At 43.5% G+C, this 16,236-nt stretch overlaps 1 protein-coding gene across 1 annotated transcript; it reads left to right on the top strand.

The window, feature by feature from the left end:
* Nucleotides 1-454: 454 nt before the first annotated feature.
* Nucleotides 455-1,562, top strand: LOC119661088. Its single transcript, XM_038070280.1, has 3 exons — nt 455-655; nt 737-1,137; nt 1,297-1,562. Exons 1-3 carry the CDS (start codon nt 547-549, stop codon nt 1,456-1,458), a joined length of 672 nt encoding a protein of 223 aa, XP_037926208.1. The 5' UTR covers nt 455-546; the 3' UTR covers nt 1,459-1,562.
* Nucleotides 1,563-16,236: the final 14,674 nt, after the last annotated feature.

The following is a 16,236-nucleotide window of genomic DNA, read 5'->3' as shown; positions in this document are numbered from 1 at the left end:
TCCAAACTGAATTCCTATTGACATCGATTCGTTAATCTTTTGCATTTTAACGATTGGTTTCAGTCAGATATTCTCATATTTCGCGGGTTGCAAATTCTGTTGAATCACACATGATTCTGTTTTCATTCGATGTTTGTATTTTGTGCAGACTTTCTGTTTACATGGCTTTGTTTTAAAACATTTCTTAAATAAAACAGAAGATCGATAACCTAAACAAGGTCTGAATTATATCATTCCTATCGGTGTGTTCTGAATATCAACGAGAATATCAGGTGTTAAATGGTCAATTCTGATATGGCTGCATAAACGACACCACACTCACCTGGAGGGAACAGGAGAAATTGTCTTGCAAAAATCCAAATGCGATAAATTTCCAGCTTATGTTTTAGATTGAATTACCAGATGTTGGCCTTTTTGTGTAAGTACAGCTATAAATATGAATGCTGGATTCCGAAGGGAATATATTCAGTGAAGCCCGACTGACTGTGAGGGATTGCACCGGGAGAAAGTTCTTTGAAGCCAGTTTTGAAAACCAATAGCCAGAAGATGGCAGCTAAGTGTGGTCTATTGCTGGTGATTGTTGGATTTCTAACACAAATTTATAATGTTCATCCTTTTCCTGAAAGTACTACCTTGAGTCCGGAGAAATGTGCAGGTGAGTTTAATAGATTATATCCCGTAAGTAATGTGCTGAAGTGCCGGCCTCGAATCATTTTTATTTAATTCCCAACCGCAGAATTGCACGATATCGATAAGATGATCCCGCTCAATGATATCCTCAATGATATTCTGGCTGCCAATCATTACGACCCCGAAGTAAAGGAAGCCTTCAACCACCTTGCTTCCCCACAGTTCAAAGCACTAACAGAGAGGTTGGAGGGCCGGGAGGAGTATAAGTCTTTCATGAAATTCTGCAAGGACAATAATCTGAGAATTCCGGAGGCATTCACCTTCCTCAAAGGTGTTCTTCCAGCTTTGGTGAAGCAATCCGATAGAGAGTCGTTTCCGGGAGTTAAGCCAGAGGAAATAGTCGGAGGAATCCATGGCCTCATCATGAGAATATTTGATAGCAGATTACCAATGAAGGAAATCCGTACTTGCTTCAACGAAAGGATTGCCTGTGATCCGAAATTCAAGGTGAGATACCGAAGGGTGAAAAATTCTTAATGAATCTAATTCTAATGAATCTAATTCCATATATATTTAAAATTACTATGACATGCATGTCTTAGGTTTTAACTATCCCATCGCTTGCTATAAGGAGACCACTACTAACAAATATTTCTACTTTCCTAGGAGAAAGTCGAGAACCTACGTTCACTGGAATTTAAGAAATTGCTGAACAAACTTCGGGAAACACAAGAATACAAGGAAGTGGTTGATGACTTGGAGGAATATAAGATCTACTTCAACGTCTACTTGAACGTTATGTTAAGCTATTTTGATATCAATCAGTAAATTTAAAGAGCTCTGAAAAGCGCTAAACATACCCTTAAGCTTTAAATGTTGCCACAACTTTACTAAATAACACAAGTTTTATTAATATATGACATTTAATCAAATATTTTTTGATGATGCATGCTTCCTTTGATCTTCCGAGAAAGGGGTTAACCTTTTATCCCTTTCCTTTAACTTCACTTGCCATTTAGTCTTATATTCCATATTCATCAGAATCTTGAATGATTTTCTTTTTCTTCAGCCTTTATCCCGTTCTCAAGTGGGGTCGGCTCGTCGTGATCGGTTTCGCCATTTGGTTCTATCGAATGCCTGATCTGGGTGCAAGTTCGAGGCTTTTAAATCCCCATTCAGCGTATCAAGCCACCGTTGTTTCTGCCTGCCTTTTGGTCGTTTACCATCGACTTTGATGTTGAGACCAGTCTTGGCAAGTGAATTCTCGTTAGCACGAATTGCGTGACGATACCATCGAAGACGCCTCTCTCGCAACTTTTCCACGATTGGTGCAACCCCATAACGATCGCGGATATCCTCATTTCGGATGTGGTCAAAACGTGTCACGCCACTAGTCCAACGTAATATCTTCGTCTCCATTACCGCAAGACGTCGTTCATTGTCTTTTATAGCTGGCCAACATTCAGAATCATAGAGAGCGACAGGACGGACAACATTGCGGTAAATTTTCGATTTGAGACGTTCGTTGATACGTCGATCACAAAGAACACCAGTTGTGGAACGCCACTTCATCCAGGTTGCGTTAATGCGTGAAGCAATTTCATAACGCAGTTCTCCATTGACTGATAGCGTTGACCCGAGGTATTTAAATCGCTCAGTTATGGGCAGATCACTGACAGTGATTGTGCCTGTTTCATGGGGATCGGCCATCAAAAATTCAGTTTTGTTTAGATTCAATCTGAGACCGTGTTGCATGAGGCGATCATTCCATTTTTGGACAATTTTTGCTATCAGATGCTAGGAAAGCATCGTCTGCATAAAGCAGTGTGTAGGACGCTGGACGTTGGATATCCCGTGTGGCGGTGTCCATAACAAGAACAAAGAGGAGTGGTGAGAGGGCGCTTCCTTGATGAACACCAACAGAGACACGAAGCGGTTTTGATACACCCGCCATATTTCGAACTTTACTTTTCGGATCGTGGTAGAGCAATTGAACCCAGCGCACGAGTTCTTCTGGTATTAAGTGTTGTCGTAAAGCATACCAGATGAGTTAGCGTGGCAAACGGTCAAACACTTTCTCTAGATCCAGAAATGCAATGTAAGGAGGGCGATGCTTCTCACGGTGTTTCTCCATGAGTAACCGTGTAGCGTGTATTCCCTCAGTAGTTCCGCAGTTTTTGACAAATTTGGCTTGATTCACGGTTATTTCAACGAATTGGCGAATACGGTTGTCAAGAATGCGTTCAAAAATCTTCATGGTATGGGAAAGTAACTGGATCGGACGGTAATTTGAACATTCTGCTGCACTACCTTTCTTTTTCCATATTGGAACAGTGGTACTTTCTTGTCAGTCAGATGCTGTTCTTCCTTCCTGAATAACCCGATTGGAGAATTCACTGAGTCTCAGTGTTGGGTCCCAGCTCTTCGCTTTCCAGAGCTCAGAGGCGATGTAGTGAGGTCATGTGGCTATCTCCGATTTCATTCGTTTTAGGGCCTCCTCAACTTCAGTTGCGCTGACAGGTGGAACTGGTCCAAATGTCAGCAATGAGCCTTTCTCATGACATCGGAGTTGGGCGCGTCATGTTGACGGAAATACGCAAGGAAGAAATTGACCTATAATCCTTAAAATTAAAGAAATTTGGCTTCTCGAAAGGATGGTTATTGGTTATTCTCGGCTGCAGGTATTTTTACTGAATCAACCACGGCTTCGCCAGTTGTCGTGATATTCATTAGAGTCTCACGTATCTTCAAAATGCAGAAGTACACCATTCTCTTTAAAGTCAATCTGTTTTTTTTAAGTAGGCTTGGGACTTAGTATTAGTAGTATTATAGATAAATTCCGTCATGCTATTAACATAGTATGCTGGTCCCAAGCCCAGGGAAAGGAGGAGGGTTTGAGGCAACGTAATCTGTACTATCCTCAGTAAAATAAAAATAAAATGCTGGAATCAGGGAAAGAGATAAATAGAGTATAGTTTGAGGTATTCCACTATGCTATGATAAATCCTACCTGATCTCTCTTGGTGATATGTCCCGCCATAGGCCGACCAAGAAAATGCATACAATGTCGTTACAAACATGATGATCGGATTGAGTCACAAGCCTCGGAGAAATGCTAGGGCGTCCACCTCAGTTGACGCGGCAGGACGGGCCCCGGTCCTGTCGAGAAATGGGCAAGCGTTCTTGACGTATGGACGGCGTCAGGACGTAAGCAGGTTAGTCCGAACAAAACAAACAAAACAAATACGTGTCTGCACGCTAAATGTTAGTACCCTAACTGGAAAGGCCGAGGAATTCCCAAGAGCCCTTCAGAAAAGGCGCATTGATATCTGCGCTCTGCAAGAAACCCGATGGTCTGATGCCAAAAGCTGCGACATTGAACGCGAACTCGGTAAAAATGGTTATAAACTTCTCTATTTTGGTAACCCACACACTCAATATGGTGTTGACATTGCCATCACAGAGGGTTTCCGTGATGTCATTAAAGAAGTCGAACGATTTGATGATCGGCTGATGAAGCTCACCATTGTATCAGCTGATCGCACTATTCACTTTTTCACCGCGTACGCACCACAGACAGGTCGACTTGATGACGAGAAAGATGTCTTCTGGCAACTTCTCGATGAAAAGACTTGTGATGTGCCTGCTGACGATTATATTATTATTGAGGGAAAGGGGTTCGGAGGGCGCAATGAGGGTGGCGAACGTTTAATCGATTTTGCGGACACCCATGACCTTGTACTTATGAATACATGGTTCATCAAACGATTGTCTCATCTTCCTATATTATATAGTGGGAACAGTAAAACGTAAATCGATTATATTTTGATAAGACGCCGACATTTTACCACCGTCACTGATTGCAAAGTCGTTCCCTATGAGACCACCACACCTCAACATCGGCGTTGATTGCCGTCCTGCGAATTAAGCTACCGATAAAACAGCGTGAGGAACGCACTGGCCGCGACGGTCACAAGATAAGGACTGCTTTACCAAACGGAGACAGATTATCTCGGCCATAAGAGTACTCAAACGGAGTAAAGCCAATGGTCTTGACGGTTTCCCCGTAGAGCTATTTATTGCTGCACCTGCAGTTTTGGCTGATCTGTTAATTCCACACATATACGGAAACCTTGTAAATCCGCGACCTTTCCTAGAGAGCGGAAAATGGAGATGATTGTTCAGATTTCAGAGAAGGGCACTAGGTGTTCCCTGCGTTCGCATCATGGAACATTCCGAAAGCTTTATCGATAGAAAGCAGGCTGGTTTCCGCATTGACCATATAAAACCAGTGGATCATATTCGACCAGTGTGGTTCGCTTCATCAGCTCTTCATTCAGGCACAGCACGAACAAGACGTTTATCTGGCGTACTATATGCAGAAGGGCATTCTGGAGAAATTAATAACTATTATCGGAGCGGCATATTATGACGCAAAATGTCACATTCTGCATCAAGGCTAAATAACAGACGAATTTGACTTCCCAAGTCTGGCGGGGTAGGATCTTGTCACCGATATTATTTCTCTTCTTATGCTGATTTGACCGGAAAATGTGAAGGGACTCTATTGCGACTATATTTCCACACTGGCATCGAAAAACAATTTACGCACCGTGGTTCGCATTTCCGTGCATTTGACACGTAAGTTGATCGCTCCGCTACAATACTCCACCCCCAGCTGGAACTGAAGGGGGTTTGAGTGAGTAACCTGGCGTACAGCACTCTTAACTCAGCTGCCGCAAGTCAAAATAGACGTGTCGCGCGTCTATCCTCCTGGTTGCGCTTTTTTCCTGGAAGAAGGGCTTCAGCCGAGCCAAGGAGACTCGTTTAACCGTGTCCCCGACGCTGAGGCTAAATGGTGTGAGCTTGGCTCGACGATTTTGAACGAGCCTTCTTAAGGTGGCTGCAGTAGTTTTCGAGAGGCGTCCGTCCTAATTAGGACATGCGTGCAGGATTCGAGATTCGCGGGTTAGCGGGGGGTGGCAATTTCAGCTTCGGCATTCCGTCCCTGAGCATACGTAACAAACCGGTAGTGTTGAGTCCCGACCTGATGTAGCTTTTGTCAAAAACTCACTGAGGAAAAGGACAACTGGTCCTCGAAATACCGGTATATGAAGAATAAAAAACTAACTATTCGGCATTAAAAAATAAAATTTGTCTTTTTTTTCATTATAAAATAAGCTGAAAAAATGACACACACAACTGAAAAAATAACAATGTGGAGTAATGTCTTTCAGAGGCATTGCCTGAGGCCACCGGGTGTATCTATCGAGATGGATTGTATGAAAACGCCTGGTGAATTGAGGGAACCACCTAATACACCTAGCCTACCTCTTTCCCCACATGTTTTGTAGTTTTGCGCTTCTGGCATGCGATGCACCGTCTGGCTCAAGAATTAATGTCCTTATTCATGGACGGTCAGAAATACTTTGCGGTGCCTAATTGATTCGTTTTCTGAATGCCTGGGTGGGTTGGATCGTGAATGGCGTGAAATACTTCCTTTCGGAAATCGCCTGGAACATATAGCTTTGTTCCCTTGTTGGAAGTCTCACATACTGAATGTGGAGCGGAAAATGGGAAACTCCCTAAATGTTGCACACGTGATAAAGCGTCAGTAATTACATTATCTTTTCTAGACAGCTGTTGAATGTTGGATGTGAACTGGTTGATGTAGGCTAAGTGCCGAAGTTCACGAGGGGACTCTTTGTCGAGATTCTATTGTAGGGCAAAAGTCAGAGGCTTATGGTCCGTGAACAATGTGAATGGCTTGCGATACGCGGCTTTACTAGCCGATCATAGACGCTGTAATTCTTTTGAGCGAGATTCAACTATTTCGAGAAAAAACTCAACGGTTGATTCACCTTTTGGTGAAGAGCAGCGTCTACTGCGGTGTCTGAGGCATCGACGAACCCGGCTAGAGGTGCGTCATTTAGAGAAAGTGTAGCGGCTACCAGCTGTTGCTTGGTGGATTTAAACATAATCTCCCGCGAGTTTGGGTCTTGGGACCAGACAGAAAGGCGTTAAGTAAGGCCTGGTAGTGAGCGCCTTTGGGCAGGAAACTACGGTAGAAGTTTACCATGCACAAGAATATTCTAAGGTATTTGGTCGTCTTTGGCAGCGGAAAGCTCACGATCGTTTACACCTTGTATGGGTCGGGTTGAATGCCATCAGGGGTGATGGAATGACCTAGAAATTTCACCTGTTGCTGGAGAAATTTGCATTTTTCAATATTGAGAATTAGCTCATTTTCAAGGAGGCGTTGAAAAATGCACTCGAGATGTGCTAAATGCTCGGACACGGTGGAAGATGCAATCAGAACGTCATCCAAATAGACGAAGCAGAAGTCCAAGTTTCGTAGTACGGATTGGATGAATTTCTGAAAGGTTTGCGCGGCATTGCACAGGCACATATGCACATATGAACTTGAAGATTATAAAAGGTGTGCAAATTGCTGTCTTTGGAATATCTTCATGAGCTACAAGGATGGCGAGATATATGGTAAAGAAAACACAATGGTTTGCCAAATAATGCACAAAGTTTTGGATGAGTGGGCTTGGGGACCAAAGGAGTGGAGATTACCAACTGCTGTTGCAAGGTTTGCACATATTCTGCTTAAGTAGCTGTTCAAACTCTTTCTGCGCAATTGCGAGCTTTTGCGGTGATAAGGAACGCACCTCAGAAAATATCGAGGAGCCAGCAGTGATACGATGCTGAACATCATGCTTAATGGGCTCTGAGTGGCTACCCTCAGTATGCCTGAAACGGGGGTTCGTGGATCAAAAAACATGGGAGTAAGTTGTTCTCCATTTGGTCCGGTCCAACATGAATTGAATGTGGACTTAGGACCCCTCATATTCCAAACAATAATGTAGCTTTAGCCTAGCTTCGGCTCAAACTATTGGCGGTTCAAACTTCTATATAGTTCGCATCCTCGTCGTGTTTTTGCAATTATATAGAGGAGCGTTTTCCACCTGTTGCCACTTTCGGTCACGCTGCTCCCAGGGCAGAGGTGAGGCAGCGTCTGACGAGTTGCCTCTGCCTTGGACGAAACCCTTAGTCCCTCTCCCGCGCTTAAGATGAGAATGCTGATGTCCGCGATAATGAAACGTCAAGACAATGCACGTCGAAGTACAAGATTCTAGTCTACCTGCTTAAAGCCATACGTGCGGATTGACGGAGAAATTGCTGCCGGAAGTTTTAAAGGTACCGGCATTAAATTAAATATGCCGGCATATAGGAAGAACCGAGACTTCGGCGCTTTTATCGAATAGGTAGTTGCGCTGGCACAAAGGATCGTAAATTGTGAGGCGGCGTGCTGCTGCATTTCGGGTAGGAGTAGCCAAGTCTAGTTTTTTTGGTGAGAAATTGCAGGGGCTGGGAAATTTTGCAGCCTTTCCGCTGTTGGCGGTGAAGCCAGCATGCCCGGGTACTTGCTGAAGGAGCGCGGCCATCTAGAGCTAACTCTGTTAGTAAGTGATTAAATTTAGCCGTCTCACTTATTGACAGGCGTTTTATGAGCTGCTCCTTTAGTATTTTGTAAGAACCGGTTTCAAGAACGCCGGAGACAAGCCTAACTGTCTCTTCATTTGGGGCGACCAGCGCATGTTTGAAGTGAATGGGGTCCATTGTGAGTCCGGCCAAAGCGAAACGGGCTTCGAGCTGGAGAAACCACGCTGCCGAACTCATACGTCAAAACGGCGGCACCCGTACGGGCACGGGAGTTACTGAGGTCCTTCCTCTATTCACAAAAATTAATAACACACAAGCGGACCGAGTACAGAAAAGAGCAGAGAGAAAAAAGGGAGGAAACAGCACGGCGTGTCTCTTGCGGCGTCTTTTTTAAGGTTTTGTCTAAACTACTTTACGACGCCGTTCTTAGTTTTGACATTTGTTGGAAAGGTGGAAAGTGCGGGGGGTTGAAAGTGATCATTTCTTTAACGGACCAATTCTCGGAAACTACCCAACCGAAAAATCAGAAAAAAATCAAGAAGCTAGGCTCCGAAATACCCTCCATACCGATGTCTGCTCCATTAAACGTAGTAATAGTATATCACTATAATTTTTAATAATTGGCTGGAAAACCTTCCTCAAGTTCATCCTAGTACCACGAAGCAGCAATGTAGGCTATCAACTATTTATTTATTTAATGAGGACAATGCACAGAAAACAAATTCCTTATTACATATTGTCCTCAGAGGGAGGAGCAAGTGAATAGCTTATTTTACTCTTAAAACTAGAGAAGGAAATAGAGTCAAAGGACCTAAGCTATAGGGCGTTGTAGGACCGGCTTAGCCTCGGGATCGGAGAGTGGAAATAAATCTCGAGCTCCGCGAAGGGTACATCAAAACTGCCCGCACTACGTGTGTTATGAGACGAGGCGACACGGAAAGTATTATCCGAGTTGGCGGAGCAGTCCATCAGGCAATTGTAGAGTTTGAAAAGAGTACACATATCAAGGAAGATACGGTGTTGCTGCAGGGAGGGGAGATTGAGGGTGCGGAGTCGTAACGGATAATCAACCCGTGGAAGGTTCTTTTTGTAAAAGAGGGTCCGGGTGTATAACTTCAAGAGCGCGGCAGTCAGGAATGCGGAAGGGGGACCAAACTACAGAGCAATATTCAAGGATGTTTCTGACAAGGGAATAGAAGAGTGTTAAGGAGGGCTGGATTGAGGTAAAGTCAGAGGAGGAACGTAGGATAAAACCATACATTTTGGAAGCTCTATTGATGGTGCCAACGAAGTGGGAATTGAAACGAAGTTTGTCGTCGATTATTACACCCAGGTCTTTGAAGGAGGTCACTAGTGAAAGGGGTTGTCCGCTGAGAAAATAGGAAAAGGATGTGGGGGAGGGTTTAAGCGAATAGCACATCCAGTGGCATTTGTTGATATTCAGTGTTAGCTTGTTGACCAAACACCAACGGACTAAATTATTAAGGTTGGACTGTAAGAAAGCACAGTCCAGCAGAGACGAAACAGAGGCAAATAATTTAAGGTCATCTGCGTAAAACAAATACGGGCAGGTGAGCATGGAGGCGATTACATGGAGCCTTGGGGAACACCATAGGAAGGAGAGAAGGAACGAGATGAGTAACCATGAAAAGAAACTTTGCAGGAACGGTACGAGAGATATGAGGGTAGCCAGGAGATCACTGAGGGAGGGAAGTCGAGTAATGAGAGTTTAGAGAGGAGAATTTTATGGTCAACGGTATCAAAGGCTTTGGAGAAATTGGTATAAACAGCATGTATCTCCTGTCGTGAATTAAAGCATTTAGCAAAAAAGTTGGTAAAGACCAGAAGGTTTGAAGCCGTAGATCTATGTTTCACGGAAGCATGCTGCTCTTTGACAATGAGGTGACCGAAGTGTGCGGTCAACCAGTCGTTAACTTATCTTTCCAGGATTTTGGAGCAAGAGGAGGAAAGAGAAATGGGGCGGTAATTCACAGCAAGAAAAGGGTCTCCGCTCTTGAGGATAGGGATGATAAGCGCTTCTTTCCAGAGATGTTGTAGATAATACTTAGGGGGAGGGAAATGTGTTTTCTACAATTAAGGAGGAAGAGGTTAGAAAGCGCACCGGGGCAGGTCCGACATTGGGGTCAAGATTGCCAATCAGGAACTCAACCAAGGAAGGCGTAAGGGGAGGAATGGCCAGAGATTTGGAGCAGTCTGCAGTTGGGGCAGGTGTTGAGGGTGGAGGAGTCGAGGGAGAAAACGCTGAAGAGAAATAGGTGCAGAGAAGGTCGCAGGATTGTCTTGCGAGCGTGAGACCCAAAATGGTTTTAAGTTACCGCAGGCAAGTGTGGCTTCGACGCTCAATAAGTACCTTCTACACACTGTTTTAACCATTGAGCGTATAGCCTTAAAGTGAGGAAGGTCGGCGTTATTTTTAGAAGCCCGCAACTTCTTCCGCAGTACATGTTTCAGGCGAATGTTATTAAGAATCTATGTTGTGAACCAAGTTGGGAACGTAGGCAGGCAGGGGAAGAAGGGACATAACAGGAGAGGATATCGGACAGGATATTGTAAAAGGTGTTTAGAACTTGATCACACGATGGGTTACTTAATATTTGTACCCAGTTGAAAGACGCTGAAGCTGAGTTCAGGCCGTCAAAATTGACTTTGCGGAAGTTGAACTTAGTAGATTTACGCTTGGTTTTGGGATTTGAACGAGGGAGCTCCGCTTCAAATTCAACTACGGGGTGGTGAGCATCAGTTTTGACATACGGGGATGCGCAAGGAAATTAAGAGAGGTGGCGCTCGGGGAGATTGGAAAGAAAGAGATCGAGAATGAGGCATAAGGAGTTTTCAGTGGTATTGAAATTCAGGGCAGAGCAAGTGTTCATAAAGGAAGAAAATAGAAAGGAAGAATGGGAGAGGTTGTTGGAAGGAATTGGAAGGATAGGATGATTACGCCAGTGGAGCATGGGGAGGTTAAAATCTCCGCAAAGGAAGAAGAGGAGGGAAGGGAATCTGACAGTAAGGAGTTCAGACAAACTGTCAAACAATTCTTCATACAGGTGAGAAGGGCAAGCACAGGGGAAATATACACAAGATACAATGAACGTGAGGAAGTTGAGCGGGGAGACACGAAAAGCAACACAGTCAAAAGGAAAACCATGGGAGTGGAAGACGAATTCGGCGGGAAGTGTATCTTTTATTGCAATTAGGACCCCACCGCCGGTAGACTTATGAGATGCATCCCGGTCCCTGTCACAGCGGAAAGTGGAGTACCCTTCCTGGAGTTCGGACTTTAATATGGCATCGTCCAGCCAGGTTTCGGAGATACGGATGGCATGGTGTTGCTGAGCTTGAGCGGATAAATTGAAGGCCTTGATTCTTAAATTCCTAACATTCTGATAAAACAGACGGACAGTAAACATGTGTGGTGCTGAGAGTGCGCCGTTTATGGCCACGTCTTAATCTCTCTACCCTTTTCTTATTTTCCGCTCATCTCTTCCCTCCGTCCACTTCTTTCCCCAAACATAAATGCATCTATATATGAATTTAACACATTACTATATTCTCGATATTCTACTTAAGATGGTTCAGAAAATATTCTTTTTATAAAGAGTGGGTAACACCACTTCGAAATATCTTTGGGCTTGGTGTAATATTGACAGGATCTGGTCTGTAGATAGATCCTTATCAAATGCAAGGCTCACAAGGAAATGAGAAATGAAGATGAAAGTTTGGTGGAGCTGAGGTCGATTCTTGCTAATCAGGGGAGGTAAAAATGATATCATATTTTGAAAAGTATCATATAGCGTCTTTAGGAATTATAGTTTCAGAAAAAAGGGAGTGTCTGAATTTGAATTGCCCAACAAAAGTTTAGGCCATCGAGCAGACCCAGTGTGGAAATTTACTTGATTCTTAAAGGAAAAAGGGTCTCTTAATAAAATGGGGATTCTTAAAAGGGTTCAGTAGGAAGTAGGTTTCCATCGTGAAGTGAAGTTAGAAGAGTTTCCACATGAAAATGTTAGAGCGCAGAAAGATGGGGTTATGGAGCAGAAATCCAATATACTGTGTAGTCAATATTTTCTAAAGGCTTTCGCTTTTGTCTGTATCTGTGATAGTGATAATTCCCGTACTAATCAGACAGCAAGATCTTGGGAACATTGTTGGAATCACATGGGGTATACTGTTTGATATTGTGTAGTTTTCAATAATAATTCCGATTATTTTGATAATGCAACTGAGTTGAATGATCGTGAAAGTCATAGTCATAAATTCCACATTCAAACTGTAACCCAGAGAAATTATTTTGCGTTTGCGAGAAAATTTAAATAAGACGTGCAAGTTACGTCATTTAGTCATTTGAATCTTACGGAATTTCATAAGATTCTGCAGAATTTTATCGATTTCCTTCAATAGAACGTCCCGTTTCAATCCAAAGCATCTGGCATAAATTATCGAGAATACGCTGCATTAATTTTAATACCAATCTTAAATTGTTGGTGAACTGTTAAGAGTATCTGCAAATCTTGGAGATGGTTGTATATAATTTACAAAAGGGTCATTGTATTTTGAAATATTTCCGCATATTTTCACGGTCGCCTTTACATTACTTATTCATCTTTTATGTAAATAAAAGTTATGTTGTTTCGGAGATGAGAACCGGCTTTGGAAAGCTTAACAAGTTTCAGATACATTAATTATGTCCCATGCATTATAGTTTGTTTACGGAAACGGGGAGCGTGTATTTATATGTATGATATATAATAGTAAGTGAAGGTAGAAGTACCAATAGCGAACTTTTCGAAGTGAGTGGTCTTACATACATATTTCTGTTTGCTGAACTTATTGGAGCTATCGTACCTAATGATTATGGATTATACAGAAATTCAGAAATATGAAATTTTCCAACATTATTGGGTGAAGTCATTAGCATATTACTAGAAAAAGGGAGTGTTAATTAGAAATAAATATAAAATAATTTAAGTAAGCGATATTGATATCAAAACATATCTGAGATAAGTGAGTGCTGCTGACATCAAAACATTTCTAGCATAAAAACTGTCGGCTTGGAGCCAATTTGATTGATTCACTTTCAATGTATCATCTCTTTCTATCGGAAGATAGATATTGGCGAAGAGGTGCTATGATTACTTATGCGCATTGCTATAATTGTCTGATGCACTTTTAGTTTACTGTGGATAAAATTTTATATATGTATAATAGTTTTACTGTTCCTGAAACAGCTAATTTAGAAAATGAATCTAGAAGGAACTTAGAACCCTATTGTTACTTCTATGTTCTACCCTTTCGCTCCTTTCGCTCCAAGCATACAGCGTCCATGCGAATGCAGTGACTGCAGATCTGCTACTTCCATTATTAAGGAAATCCTTCGAATCTGGGACCTTTCCCTGAGAGTGGAAGAAGGTGATAATCATTAAGATTACAAAGAAGGGCACCTGTTTTGAGTGTGACAATTGGAGTGGTATCTGCGTGCACTCTGCTTTCACAAAGATAATAATAAAGTAATCCTGGAACACATTAAAGAATGTCTCGAAAGCATAATCGACAGAGAGCAGGTTGGTTTCCACTCCGGATCCTCCTGCATTGACCTCATCAACACCTTACAGATCATTTTGGAGCAGTGGCCGGTGTAGACCTTCTCTTCACCTGCTCTTCGTAGATTTCAAAAAAGATTTCGACAGTGTGAACAGGAAGTGTATCTAGCGTGCTACACACAGGAGGGGTATTCCTGAGAAACTAATAGCTATTATCAGAGAGTCAAAGGTGGTGGTGGTCAAAGGATAGTATAGGTCCCAGGGCGAAACGTGGATTGGTACCCACGATAGAGCATAAAACCTGGGAAATGCCTGTTGAACTAACACCAACAGCTCTACTACTAAACCCTATCTCCACCTCCACGTGGTGATCGCTGGGAGCTCTTTCTTAACGAAAAGCTGCAGACGGAGAAGGATGAAGACGAGTCTCCCGCGCCTAAAAATGGGACAAATGTATCAACTGGTCCTCCAAGTTGGGGTTGGGTAGAGCTGACAACCCTACACGGAAAACCGAAGTTACGAAGCCACGGAAGGAGCCTCGGACTGGACGGATTACACAACGACGAACCCGGCAACGACAACGGAATAACAATTTGCACATTTTCTCATGGAACGTGCGCTCCCTGTACAGAGATGGAGCTGCTAGCCGATACCCGGCCCCAATATAACGCTGATGTATTAACAGCGTTAGAGGAGATGCATTAGAGAGGGACCGGTTTCCTGGAGAAGAGCCGCTGCACCATATATTATAGTGGCCATCCAGTAAACCATGTGCACGGAGTAGGTTTCTTAGTCAGCCAAAAAATGAAACCTGCTGTTATCGGCTTTGAAAACATAAGCGAACGGCTATGTACTCTGCACTTGCGAGGCAAATTTAGACATATAAGCGCCACTAACGTTCACGCCCCTACAGAGGAGACTGCAGAGTCGGAGAAGAATACCTTCTACGAGGCAGTAGAACGACCCCTCGAAACCTGTCCCAGATATGATATCAAAATCATATTTGGGAATTTTAACAGTCAAGTAGGGAAGGAGCCCGTATTTAGGCGATACGTTGGCTCCCTTAGCTTACACGAAAATACAAATGATAACGGACTGCGGATTATTCAATTAGCAGTGTCACACGAAATGGTTGTTGGAAGTACCTGGTTTGTGCGGAAAGCGGTCCACAAACATACGTGGGTCTCTCCAGACGGGACCATTCTCAACCAAATGGACCGAACACCGCCACCTCTCAGTCTTGATGAATGCCAGAACATCTAGGAGGGTGAGGGGATGGGAGTTAACACTGAAGCCATCCACAACACAACCCTCCGCGACACCAATATGAGGGAAATGGATGCCGCAATAACCGCAGTCAACAGAGATCCTGGAGATGAAACATCAACAAATGATCTTCACAACTACTTGAAGAAGGTTATCATTGATACGGCCACAAACATACTTGGCCCTAGCCGCAAAAAGAGTCGGAACGGCTGGTTCGACGATGAATGTAAGCTAGCAACGGAACGGATGAATGCTGCATACCGAGTAATGCTGCATTCTCAAAGGACACAAGCACGCGCAGAGACTTATCACGAACTCCCGGGAACGAGAAGCGACTTCACAGACGGAAAAACGAAGCCTGTGATAACCAACAGGTCTATGAACTCTAAAAGTACAAGGAGTAACCGCACCAGGCGCGGAAGTTTTACCAACAAGTCAGCAGGATGAAGTCTCGATGTTCATCCTGCCGAGACAAAGAGGGAAATCTGACTTTCGACAGAATGGGTATATTGGAGCGATGGGTTGAGTCTTTTGATGAACTACTGAACAACCAGAACATCGGCGAGTTGGAGGTCCCACCAACTGAAGACAACGGACAAATACTTCCACCACCAAGTCTAGAAGAAACAGTCCGTGCAATTCATCGGCTTAAAAATCATAAGTCGCCAGGAACCGATGGAATTACAGCTGAATTGGTTAAACATAGAGGCAACCAATTACACCAAGTGGTTCATCAAGTTGTGCTCAAGGTGTGAAACAGCGAATCAATGCCTGACGACTGGCAAAGAGGCTTTATCTGTCTCATATATAAAAATGGAGGTATCACACAGTGCAGCAATTATAAAGGTATCACGTTGCTGAGTACCATCTATAAGATATTCTCCGCTATCTTACTAGACCGGATTGCCCCATACGCCCAGAACATTATTGGATCATACCAAAAAGGCTTCACTCCAGGCAAATCAGCAACAGATGCGGCAAGGGATAGAAAAACAGTTGGAATATGGACATCAGTTGCACCATCTCTTCATCGACTTTAAAGCCGCCTATGATAGCATAACCAGGGTAAAACTGTACACGGCCATGAGAGAATTCGGTATCCCGACGAAATTGATAAGACTGACTAGGCTGACCCTGACCAATGTGTGAGGCCAGATAAAAGCGGCAAGATCACTCTCAAGACCCTTCGATATCAACAACGTTCTACGACTATGCGTCCCCTTTAACCTGGCCCTTGAGAAAGTGATCCGTGATGCTGAGATAAATGTGGGGGTACGATCGTCTTTAAGTCCACCCAACTATGCTGGCGATATCAACATCATGGGAAGAACGA

This window comes from Hermetia illucens, chromosome 1, assembly GCF_905115235.1.
Source record: "Hermetia illucens chromosome 1, iHerIll2.2.curated.20191125, whole genome shotgun sequence".
NCBI lineage: Eukaryota > Metazoa > Arthropoda > Insecta > Diptera > Stratiomyidae > Hermetia > Hermetia illucens.
Note: the sequence above shows the minus strand (reverse complement) of the source record. Positions and strands in the feature narration are given on the sequence as shown.